Here is a 12,332-nt window from a genome sequence, read left to right as displayed (position 1 = left end):
CGAGGCACGTAGAATGAAACTGTTTTCACCTACGGAGAGCTTAGAGTCTCAGCTTTCACACGAGCCACAGCCTGTGTCCATCACTATAACACAGAATACGATGAGGTGCTGCAAATATCATGAAAAATGGTCTGGATTGTTGAGTTGAGCTGAGCACCTGTTATTATATTTTTTTTATATTTGCCTCTTGTACATATATATATTTGTTGACATTGACATCTTAGCTTTCAAATGAGGCGTTACACTGTAAAGCTCCACTGGAGGAAATGCACGTGGTTATGTGGTTAAATACGGCTAAAATAAAAAGACCATTTCTATTTTACGACCCGATAATGAAAGATCCTTGTTGCATCTATAAATAAACCCGATCATCTCCAACCCGATCATCTCCACATCCCCAGCCCCCCTCCCCCAGCCCTCGTGTCCCGTCTCCTCCCTGACAACTCCAGTCAAAACTGTCACCCCCCCCACCCCAAACCCTCAGCTCCTCAGTAAACCCTCCGTACGGTCTGCGGCTCAGCCTTTACATTTACATCCCAGTTCAGACCTTTGCCAATTACACCGACATCACCCCCGACATTTAGCATCAGCTCCTCCAGAGACGGACCTTGATCTCCACACGGCTGTGAGAAGGTTCTGCTTTCAGACGGAGCGAGTCTTCAGGCTGACGCTGAAGACAGGCAGCTAAGCCCCGGAGAATACGCTGAAGTCTGCGCCGGTCCCAGGGGGCCGAGTCTGGATCTTCCAAGAAAACTTTTAACTGCAGAGGAGAGAGGAGAGAGGAGAGAGGAGAGAGGAGAGAGGAGAGAGGAAAGAGGAAAGAGGAAAGAGGAAAGAGGAAAGAGGAAAGAGGAAAGAGGAAAGAGGAAAGAGGAAAGAGGAAAGAGGAAAGAGGAAAGAGGAGAGAGGAGAGAGGAGAGAGGAGAGAGGAGAGAGGAAAGAGGAAAGAGGAGAGCGGAAAGAGGAAAGAGGAGAGAGGAGAGCGGAAAGAGGAAAGAGGAGAGAGGAGAGAGGAGAGAGGAAAGAGGAAAGAGGAGAGAGGAGAGAGGAGAGCGGAAAGAGGAGAGAGGAGAGAGGAAAGAGGAAAGAGGAAAGAGGAAAGAGGAGAGAGGAAAGAGGAGAGAGGAAAGAGGAGAGAGGAAAGAGGAAAGAGGAGAGAGGAAAGAGGGGGGAGGAAAAAGGGGGGAGGGGGAGGAGGGAGAGAGGAAAGTGGAAAGAGGAAAGAGGAGAGAAGAGAGAAGAGAGAGGAGAGAGGGGGAGGGGGGAGAGAGGAAAGTGGAAAGAGGAGAGAGGAAAGAGGGGGGAGGGGGGAGGAGGGAGAGAGGAAAGTGGAAAGAGGGGTGAGGGGGGAGGAGGGAGAGAGGAAAGTGGAAAGAGGGGGGAGGGGGGAGAGAGGAAAGTGGAAAGAGGAGAGAGGAAAGAGGAAAGAGGAGAGAGGGGAGGAGGGAGAGAGGAGAGAGGAGAGAGGAAAGAGGAAAGAGGAAAGAGGAAAGAGGAAAGAGGAAAGAGGAGAGAGGGGAGGAGGGAGAGAGGAGAGAGGAAAGAGGAGAGAGGAGAGAGGAGAGCGGAAAGAGGAAAGAGGAGAGAGGAGAGAGGAAAGAGGAGAGAGGAAAGTGGAAAGTGGAAAGAGGAGAGAGGAGAGAGGAGAGAGGAGAGCGGAAAGAGGAAAGAGGAGAGAGGAGAGAGGAGAGAGGAAAGTGGAAAGTGGAAAGAGGAGAGAGGAGAGCGGAAAGAGGAAAGTGGAAAGAGGAGAGAGGAGAGCGGAAAGAGGAAAGAGGAGAGAGGAAAGAGGAGAGAGGAGAGAGGAGAGAGGAAAGAGGGGGGAGGGGGGAGGAGGGAGAGAGGAAAGTGGAAAGAGGAAAGAGGAGAGAGGAAAGAGGAAAGAGGAAAGAGGGAGGAGGGAGAGAGGAAAGTGGAAAGAGGAGAGAGGAAAGAGGAGGGGGGAGGAGAGAGGAAAGAGGAGATAGGAAAGGGGAGGGGGAGGAGAGAGGAGAGAGGAGAGAGGAAAGGGGAGGGGGGAGGAGAGAGGAGAGAGGAAAGAGGAGAGAGGAAAGAGGAGGGAGGGGGGAGGAGGGAGGAGAGAGGAAAGAGGAGAGGGAAAGAGGAGAGAGGAAGAGGAGAGGGAAAGAGGAAGAGGAAAGAGGAGGAGGAGAGGGAAAGAGGAAAGAGGAGGAGAGAGGAAAAGAGGAGAGAGGAGAGAGGAAAGAGGAGAGAGGAGAGAGGAAAGAGGAGAGAGGAGAGCGGAGAGAGGAGAGAGGAGAGAGGAAAGAGGAGAGAGGAAAGTGGAAAGTGGAAAGAGGAGAGAGGAGAGAGGAAAGTGGAAAGTGGAAAGAGGAGAGAGGAGAGCGGAAAGAGGAAAGTGGAAAGAGGAGAGAGGAGAGAGGAGAGCGGAAAGAGGAAAGAGGAAAGAGGAAAGAGGAGAGAGGAAAGAGGGGGGAGGGGGGAGGAGGAGGAGAGGAAAGTGGAAAGAGGAAAGAGGAAAGAGGAAAGAGGGAGGAGGGAGAGAGGAAAGTGGAAAGAGGAGAGAGGAGAGAGGAAAGAGGAGGGGGGAGGAGAGAGGAAAGAGGAGAGAGGAAAGGGGAGGGGGAGGAGAGAGGAAAGAGGAGAGAGGAGAGAGGAAAGGGGAGGGGGGAGGAGAGAGGAAAGGGGAGGGGGGAGGAGAGAGGAAAGAGGAGAGAGGAGAGAGGAAAGGGGAGGGGGAGGAGAGAGGAGAGAGGAGAGAGGAAAGAGGAAAGAGGAGAGAGGAAAGAGGAGAGAGGAAGGGGAGGGGGGAGGAGAGAGGAAAGAGGAGAGAGGAAAGAGGAGGGAGGGGGAGGAGGGAGGAGAGAGGAAAGAGGAGAGGGAAAGAGGAGAGAGGAAGAGGGGAGGGAAAGAGGAAGAGGAAAGAGGAGGTGGAGAGGGAAAGAGGAAAGAGGAGGAGAGAGGAAAAGAGGAGAAGGAAAGAGGAGAGAGGAAGAGGAAAAGGCTCGACACCGGTTTGAGGCAGTGGCTAGAATTCAAAACACCTTCAGACCTTCTCGACTGGAGTGTGTCGTGGGATGATGCTCTGTTTCTCTGACCTTCTCTAACGGCGCAGGTGGTCCTGAAACAATGAGCATTAACATCATGCTCTGTTTTTATAGAGCTCAGATCAGAGACTGGCTTTAAACACCGTCTATACGAGGGAAATGTTCAGTACTTCAGTCAAATCAAACAGAGACGGAGGAAAACGTTTAATCTGTTGCCGTGACGACCAGGTTATATCAATGGAGTCAAACTGCGATGGAGCTTTCCTTTATTTAAGTAGTAGTAAATGCTTTATTTGTCATTGTACAATAAGCCGAGTGCCCATCCCAGGTTGCCCGTTGCATTATGGGTAATGGAATTTATTTCAGCTACCAAACAATATTGATAGTTAGTGTAAAGCAACCAAGAAAGCACTGATTTGGAGCATTTTAACCTTAAAAGGAACAGGCCACCATTGTTCCTACCTGAGCTTAGACGAGTTGATGTGTACCTGTCTGGTTTTCGTGTGTGCCCTCAGTTATGCACAAAGACCAAAGATGTTGTTAGCATTTGGCCTCTCCCAGTATATTCCTATGGCTCCAAACGGGGGGGGAGTTAGAAGTGACCGAGCTCTTCCACGGACACAAAGACCAGTCAGGTACGGATCAACTCGCCTAAGCTCCGGTAAGAACATATCTCAGTCTGGAAGAACGTGGACTGTTCCTTTAAAGTGTTGTCGTCGTCGTGGAGCTGTTACAATATTAGCTTAAGGCGAGACACGGCAGGTGAAAGTATTGATTTTTCACGTAGTGGTGGAAGTGGAGATTTTTATCTATTTTCCTCCCTTAAATCTTAGTTTTCATGTCAGATATTTTATTTACGGTTTATTTGGTAGGGACAGTGCAAGTTAATGAACAAGCCACACCGGATTGTAGCCTTAGGCTAATTTTCATCCGTCGTCCCCCATGCACACTCTCAAACGCACTCTCATACATCCTGGCCTATTGTACATGTTTTTAGTGGTAGGGGAAACCGGAGTACCCGGAGGAAACCTACGCAGACACGGGGAGAACATGCAAACTCCACACAGAAAGGCCCCGTCCTTGGTGGGAATCGAACCCGGACCTTCTAGCTGTGAAGCACGAGCTCTAACCGCTGTACTACCGTGCCATCATAAAAATGATGATGTTTATTTTATGATGTTTTGTCTGCGAGGTGGGGGCGACCCGGAAGTAGCTGCTGCGCCGCGTAGAAAGTCCGTCTTTCAAGCGGGTTTTCATTCATAAATATTGACAGATTTGACATCCACGTGTCCTGCTAAGGGGCCCCGTGATGACGATTTCACCCAAATATGGTGTTTTTCCTCCTACGAGACGCTGGAGCGGAAAAGTCGGAGAACGGGCCGAGCATGAGCACTCGCTACAAAACTTCAGGGCTGGTGTTCACAGAATGAAATAAAGCCGCACTCGGGCAACGAGGGAAACCCTTATAGAAGCTCCCACAGACTCCAAACTTTACAGTCTAGACCTAACAATATTTTGAAGGTTTTTTCAGACAGTTTTTTTAATATCTAATTCCTAGCCTGATTTATTCAACTTTGAAACCAAAAAAACAGGCGGAATTTGAGTTTTTACAGATTTTTTCACTGATGATTAGTTTATTGAAAAACTAAACAAAATATCCAAAATCCCTCTGAAAAAATCTTAGTTGCTAATATGTCAATAAAATTAGGCAATTTTGGCCATTTTAATGCTCAAAATGCCTTATTTTTATGTGAAAACATAAAATGACAGAAAAAGTGCAATACATTTTTTTCTCATATTTATACCTGTGATGTTCAGTAAAAGTTTCAAATTGACATCTCTACATTTATTTTTTTCCCCTATTCACCTGCAGTGTCTCGCCTTAAAGTCTGTTTTTACACCAGGGCTGCGTACAGAGACAGACAGAAACTGGCCGTTCATTTGTAGAGATTCTTCCAAAGTGACACCAGTCCTTGTTCACAGAGTTGTAATAACTACGTATGTGAGAAAAACATTTGTGAGCCTTGAAGGCGACTGTTGGACAAAGTCCAGGGTCTGAAACTGTGGCCAACATAGTTTGTCAAAAAATGCTCTGAAACGGGGACCGTCTCAGAGCATTTGTTATAAAGGACCAAATGTATTTAACATATTTGGTCTGTAAAGAAATATTATGCCGTATGTCTTTAACCTCTTAACTCCCACCTGAACCGAGAGCATTCTCTCCAGTTCAGCTTTACCCAAATCCTGTAGGCCAGTGTAACACCTCATTTGAAAGCTAAGACCTACAAAACTAAATTGATCTTTTTCCTCACATCATCAGATTTTTTTTCATCACTTTTTTTGTTGGGCAGGCATCTCATTTTTGTCAATTTTTTGTGACTTTTTTGTGACTTTTTCATCATTTTTTTTTTTTTTAATTTTGTCCATTTTTTGGCCACTTTTTTGTCTCTTTTTCGTCAAATTATTCGCATTTTTTTGTCAAATTCTAATCACTTTTTTGTCACTTTTTCGTCCATTTTATCTCCATTTTTCGTAAATTTTTTCTCACTTTTTTTGTCAATTTTTGTCTTTTTTTTTTTACTTTTTTGTAAATTTTTTGTCACTTTTTCATCCACTTTTTCTCACTTTTTTCACATTTTCATCCTTCTTTTCATCTCAGTTTTGTTGCTATTTTCACACCTTTTTTCCAGAAGCTTTTGGATTGGGGTAAAGCTGGAGAAAATGTGCTCGGTTCAGGTGGGAGTTAAGGGGTTAAAGGAACAGTTTAGACGAGTTGATGTGTTACCTGTCTGGTCTCTCACATAACCTTATTTAAATAGAGAAAACGTGGAAGAGCTGTGTCGCTTCTAACCTCCCCCATGTGGGTCCATAGAGGAGAGGAGGAGAGGCTAAATGCTAACAACATCTTTGGTCTTTGGTCTTCAAAGAGTAACATATCTCAGTCTCCTCTGTTTCTTTAAGGCTGGAGACGATTCTCTCTAATCTAGAACCGAACAGAAAAGAAAAACTCCTTAAAGCCTGTGACGCGTCTCTGCTTCCTCACGCTCCTCCGTCGACCGTCCCGGCGTTTTACTGGAAAGCCTTATCATCGTATGTTTGGCATTACTAATTCATCTTGGCCCACTTTACTTGATACGACTGCACCGCTTCACACGAGCCGAGGAGCGGGCGGCGTGACGAGAGCGTCCGACAAGGCTGGAAATAGACCTGAGAGCAGACGGTGTTGCTTTAAGACAGGTTTGATCTCTTCATTATGGCAGGAGATTCACAAACCAGAGCTGCAAACCTGTCGCCTGTCGGTGAACATGAGCTCATCCACGGGAATCGTCCAGACCTGTAATGAAACTATCTGGAGGGGCGTCTGAGGGCGACCCGGGGGCCGTCCTCACATTAACTGGTGCTCATGATGACGACCAGGGCTGGTACCGCGATAAAAACAGAGTTCAGACATTTTTTATTTATTATAACTTTTATAAACTCACTGAGCTGCTCCACAAGGTGAAAGATCTGTTCCACAGTGAGAGCGCTCACTCTGTCACTGATCATTTACCAAAATTGAGCCAGCAATGGCTAATGCAGAGTGAGCGCTCACTTTAGGCTTCAGGCTCTAGGGCTAAAGGTAAAGCTAAAGGTAAAGCTAAAGGTAAAGCTAAAGGTAAAGCTAAAGGTAAAGCTAAAGGTAAAGCTAAAGGTAAAGCTAAAGGTAAAGCTAAAGGTAAAGCTAAAGGTAAAGCTAAAGGTAAAGCTAAAGGTAGAGCTAAAGGTAGAGCTAAAGGTAAAGCTAAAGGTAAAGCTAAAGGTAAAGCTAAAGGTAAAGCTAAAGGTAAAGCTAAAGGTAGAGCTAAAGGTAGAGCTAAAGGTAAAGCTAAAGGTAAAGCTAAAGGTAAAGCTAAGGGTAAAGCTAAAGGTAAAGCTAAGGGTAAAGCTAAAGGTAAAGCTAAAGGTAAAGGTAAAGCCAAAGGTAAAGCCAAAGGTAAAGCTAAAGGTAAAGCCAAAGGTAAAGCTAAAGGTAAAGCTAAAGGTAAAGCTAAAGGTAAAGCTAAAGGTAAAGCTAAAGCTAAAGGTAAAGCTAAAGGTAAAGGTAAAGCTAAAGGTAAAGCTAAAGGTAAAGCTAAAGGTAAAGCTAAAGGTAAAGCTAAAGGTAAAGCTAAAGGTAAAGGTAGAGCTAAAGGTAGAGCTAAAGGTAAAGGTAAAGCCCATGTGTTTCTTTGTCACTGCTTTATCTTTGTCTAAAAGTCTATTTTCTTATTCAGTCTGGTTTAGTCGTGGTTTAGTCCTGGTTTAGTCCTGGTTTAGTCCTGGTTTAGTCCTGGTTTAGTCCTAAGTGTTAGTCAGTTATCGCTTTGCGTCTGCATTTGCGCTGAAGCTGCTCATGAGTTCAGGCTTTTTTCGACTCACTGTGGATCATCCACACTTTTTTTTCCACAATAAGTGGCTTCACACCACAGACTGTAAATATAAAGGACGTCTCCTCCTCACTCCTCCCTGTTTACCACAATGATCACACTCGAGGGGGAAATCATGGCAGGTTTACAGACTTCCCCTCCCCAGCTCTGACGAGGCATGAGGGCGGGATCTTCACTGTAGACTCCGCCCTTGCGTGACGTGTAGTTCGCACTGCGACAATGCTAACAGTCCGGCCCTCATTAGTACGAGATTTCGAAAAAAAATTCTTACAAAAACCAGCCTGGTCTTTTTTTGGAACCAACCCAGCGTTATCACTGGAGGAATATCTTTTTTTTAATAATATATATAATATTTGTATTGTTTTTGCATTAGAGACAAACAAACAATTACCCCGGGGATCTCATCAAAATAATAAATAAAAAATAGGGAGAAAAAAAAGTAAAGTAAACAAATGAATAAATACACATGAATACACATACACTAGGGCTGCAACTAACGATCATCTTGTAATCGATAAAAATCTATCGATCATTTTCACGTTCGACTAATTGCTTGGCTGTGAATTTTTCTTTTTCAATTTTTTTAAATTATTTTTTCCAAAATGTTTTTTTTATTTTATTATTATTATTTATTTATTTATTTTTTTCCTCACATATAGCTCAAGTGGCGCCACTTGAGAATGTGCCGATGGAAGGAGGAATATCAAGCTCCAGATAGTTCCTAAAAAGTTGGGACCAGGCTTTAAAGTTGTTTTTAACGTGTCTGAAGTCCAATGCTTTCCAATGGGGGACTAGCGGCGACATGGAGGTACTACAGCAATGGCAACCATTGGTTTTCACGACGTGTCACTGTTTACATTCCACAGAACGTTACTGCTCATTATCTGTGTTAGCGCCACAGCGCCACACGCAGGCCTCGTGGATCGCAGCGGTTTCACACACGTGACTGGCTTCACGTGGACACGCGTGTACTGAGCTGACTCCGTGTTTATTAATGTTGATATGACCTGTGCCGATCACATGACTGTTTTGCTGAAATGCCTCGGTGTGTGTCTGCCCCCCAGGCGTGCCCCTGTCCACCCAGTGGGGTCCTCAGGGATACTTCTACGCCATCCAGATCGCGCAGTACGGCCTGAGCCACTACAGCAAGAACCTGACGGAGAGGGCGCCCCATGTGGAGGTGTACGATACTGCGGAGGAGCGGGACAGCCGGGCCAGCTCCGCCCCCTGGAGCGTCCCGAAGGGCTGCAGCCTGAGCCGCGCCTACGAGAAGAGCCGCTACAGCAGCGTGCGGCAGTTCAACGCTCCAGGTACGAGGCTCCAGTGAGGGCCAGACGGGCACTACAGCGCCCCCTAGCCATCACAGGGGGGTAGGGATGGGTACGTTCGTTTTTTTTCGATACCAAGTACTTTAACGATACCTGCTTTTCGGTTCCGGTGCCTTAACAGTACTTTTTTGGATACCTATGTTATTTTAATTCAATAAAAATAACGTGTATTAAAAGTATAGTTCAGGAAAAAATCCTAAAACGGCACAGCAGAAGCTACACAGGAGCAGCAGCGTCGCCTGTGACTTCGTGTTTTGAGCACAATTTCCACTTAAGCAGTAATAAAAAGAAAGGACGTTATTACCTCTTAAGCTGCAGAGGCAGGACAGATCCACATCAGGACATGGTTTTCTTTCAGCTAAACTTTTCTAAACTCACTGCGCTGTTCGACGAAGCGAAAGCAACTTCACACGTCAAAGATCCTCACATGGTGTGAGCCTCACTCTGCCACTAACAATTTACCAAAACTGGACCAACAATGTCTAATACAGAGTGAGCGCTCACTTTCAACAAACAACAAACCATCTTTGATATTCCTGTCGCTGCAGCTGCTGTAAAGTTGTAAACAAGAGCACGTAAGCTCCGCCTCCGGGTCTGTCGCTAAAGGTAAAGACGTCTTTCTTGTCACTGCTCTTTTTTGCTTTTCAATTTGACTGAAAGCTCAAGTTTCTTATTCAGTCCTGGTTTAGTCCTGGTTCATAACTGATTTTGTTTTGCTCTGGGTTTTACCCGGTGTAGTCCACGTCCTGCTCAGTCCTGCTCAGTCCTGACACAGACCGCGGCTCTGCCATCTCTATTACAGAAGTTTAGCAAGTTTTGCTTCGCTATAAGTTAGGCTACATCTATGAAATATATCTTTGTTTCGCTCCATTTGCGCTGAAGCCGCTCAGTACCTGCACACGTTCATGTTGCTTTTTTAAGACTTGCTGAGGGTCATATATTGACGTTTGGAGAGAAAAAGAACCGGAAGTTGGCACCGAAAGAATTAACATTTTTCGATACCGCCCCCGACCGAAGCTTTTCGGTCGGTTCCAAGTAGGAACCGTTTAACGGTGCCCATCCCTACAGGGGGGTCGCTCTTTATTTAACGAAGAGCAGCTGTTATTACACAACACACGCCCCCTCAGAGTGACACCATGCCCCCTCAGACTGACACCACGCCCCCTCAGACTGACAAAACAGTTGAACAGTCCCAAAAGACATGAGTGTGGTCTCCACCTGCTTGTCAAGTGCATTTAACTAAATATTTTACTGGTGGTTAATTTGTTTCTGATGGGACGCCCTGGTCTGTGATCGGATCCAGATTTGAGGCTGTTTGCAAAGAAGAAAGACAGTGAGACGTTTTGCTATTGAAAAGAAGACAAGTCATGATTAGATGCATCGTTCTCATTCACAAATATCTGCTTTAACGATGTACGAAATGTTTTCCTCCTTTATAAAAACAGTAGCATGAGCAGAGCTGTAGTGGAAGTTGCAGAACACGGTCTGAAAGTGTTTCCTCCAGGCTCAGTGTGACAGGTTTGTGACAGTCTCTGCAGCCTCAGAGGAAGTAACGAGTCTGTGGCTTCACAAACTAACGAGCGCTCTCCGAGTCTGCGAGTCTCAGCCACGAACGTGTCCGGGCGGGAAGTCCTATCAGCTGCTCCGTCTCAGGCTCCGTCTCAGGCCGGGCTCTCCGGGACGACCGGCTGAAACCGTCACAAAACGCGGCGTGACAGCTCCGCCCGGTAATTACAGGCTGTTGTGCTCAGCCGGGCGGACGTGTCACCTGTCTGCTGTCACCGCCGCCATGTTCCTCTGCTCAGGCGTCAGCGGGAGTCTGACTGGGCCCGTCTGAAGCTCGTCCCGCTGGCAGGCTTTGGGGAATAGTTTCAGACCGACGTACGGAGGTGGACGATGGGCGCTCCACTTCGTACTGCGATAATATACGGCAGAGTGTGGAGACTTACGGGTCCACACTACACCACTGTATTTAGGGCAATAGATACTGGAATCGCCCATATATGGTCATGTTTGAAAACAGTTAAGGGTGAAAACAATTTGGAGAAAAATCTAAACTTTCTCTAATTATTCAAAAACTACTTTAACAAACGCTGGATTATGAATATAGTTTCTACTAAAGAAAGATACAAAGACAGGGGGAGCAAAGTGGTTTAACAGCCCATAAATACATACATAACGGAGAATGCTAACTTGATGCTACATGTTAGCATCGGGTTAATGCTAGCAGTTAGCTAGCGCGAGCTACTACTAACGTTTTTTCACTTCTACTGAACAATCTGCTTTGAGAAAATATCCATATGGCCCCGATTTACACTTGACTTTATGTGATAAATAAGTTCATATTCCACCATAAAATGGCTCAAGAGTGAAAAATCGTGTTTCTCTAAAGATTCTATGAAGCCACGCCCCCTTCTATGACGAGATGCCGTCTGCATCTGTTATAGAACATCTTGGGGTTCACACTTAAAGCAGTACTAAGTAACTCTTCCCTCTAGAGGCCATAAGCGCAACTGCAGGTGTCGTAGCAAGTTACGATTTTTTAACTTATTAATTGTCTTGGAGAGTAAATACTACGCTGACAGGAAAGGCGAAGGGAGAGAGGGTTACTGTGCATCCAATTACGGAAACTCAAACTTGGCTGTAAATACTGTTTAAAGTGACGTTAGCCCTCAGCTAGCTTTGCCCGTTAGCCTGTTAGCTTCTTCTTCGTGATTCCATTAGTGTGTATTGGTGGCTCTGGTCTGGTGGCAGTCAAGTTGCAAACATGGTTTTCTGGCCAGAGACACCAGGGGGAGATGAAAGGCCCTTCAATCATCCCATAAACACTTGTATTACCCCCACAGGGACTACGGAAAGGATTTATTTAGGTAAACAAGTTACTTAGTACGGCTTTAAGGGAGCTTTACCTGATTGTACAAAGAAACAGGGTCACTCAAATTTCAAATTGCTGTTTTCTGGTTCAAACTCATCTCAAACTTTCCTAATGCATTTACAGCATCAACATTCATCACAGGGACTGAGTTTAAACCAGGTTTCACAACTTTCAAGGAGGAAAACTGTCACTTCACTGTAAAATATGACATTTTATGACTGTTTAAAAGGCTTTAAAATCAGTGTTTTTTGAATAAATGTCTGTTTTACCATATACTAAAGGACAAAACAAATTTTATTCCAATACAGAAAATGAAAACAATCAAAGATAGCTCCTTTAACCACTAAGAATCATAAGAGCTGACAAGCAGCTGATGTTTTATAACACGTCGGTCCTCTCTGCGACTTCAAAAATTGACACCAGATCAGAAAATAAAGACCGCTGTTTGTGAATGTGGGGAACATGTGCACAACGACGCAGTTCCATCCTGCTTCTGCTGATACTGAGAGCCTTGAAGAAACAGGCCACCGTTTATCCATACTGAGATATGTTCTTACCTGTTCCTTTAACTTAGCTTTAGTTCTGTCAAAATGGAGGTAAACGTCAGCAACACGGAGATGTGGGACGTATTTCTTTGGATTTAATAAGTAAAGGAGGAGATGAAGGAGAAAGTGAAGAGGTTCGTGGTTAAAATATAGCTTGAAAAGGTTTTTCT

At 45.3% G+C, this 12,332-nt stretch overlaps 1 protein-coding gene across 1 annotated transcript in view; it reads left to right on the top strand.

Moving 5' to 3' along the window:
* The window catches only part of glceb (glucuronic acid epimerase b), a 142,990-nt gene that overhangs the window by 97,758 nt on the left and 32,900 nt on the right, over positions 1 to 12,332 (top strand). Inside the window, exon 4 of the mRNA XM_079555112.1 lies at positions 8,479 to 8,724. Within this exon, the coding sequence (XP_079411238.1) occupies positions 8,479 to 8,724 (246 nt within the window). The remainder of the gene's footprint in view (positions 1 to 8,478; positions 8,725 to 12,332) is intronic.

The sequence above is a fragment of the Gobius niger genome, assembly GCF_951799975.1.
Source record: "Gobius niger genome assembly, chromosome: 4".
NCBI lineage: Eukaryota > Metazoa > Chordata > Actinopteri > Gobiiformes > Gobiidae > Gobius > Gobius niger.
This window is presented reverse-complemented; position numbering and strand designations above follow the sequence as displayed.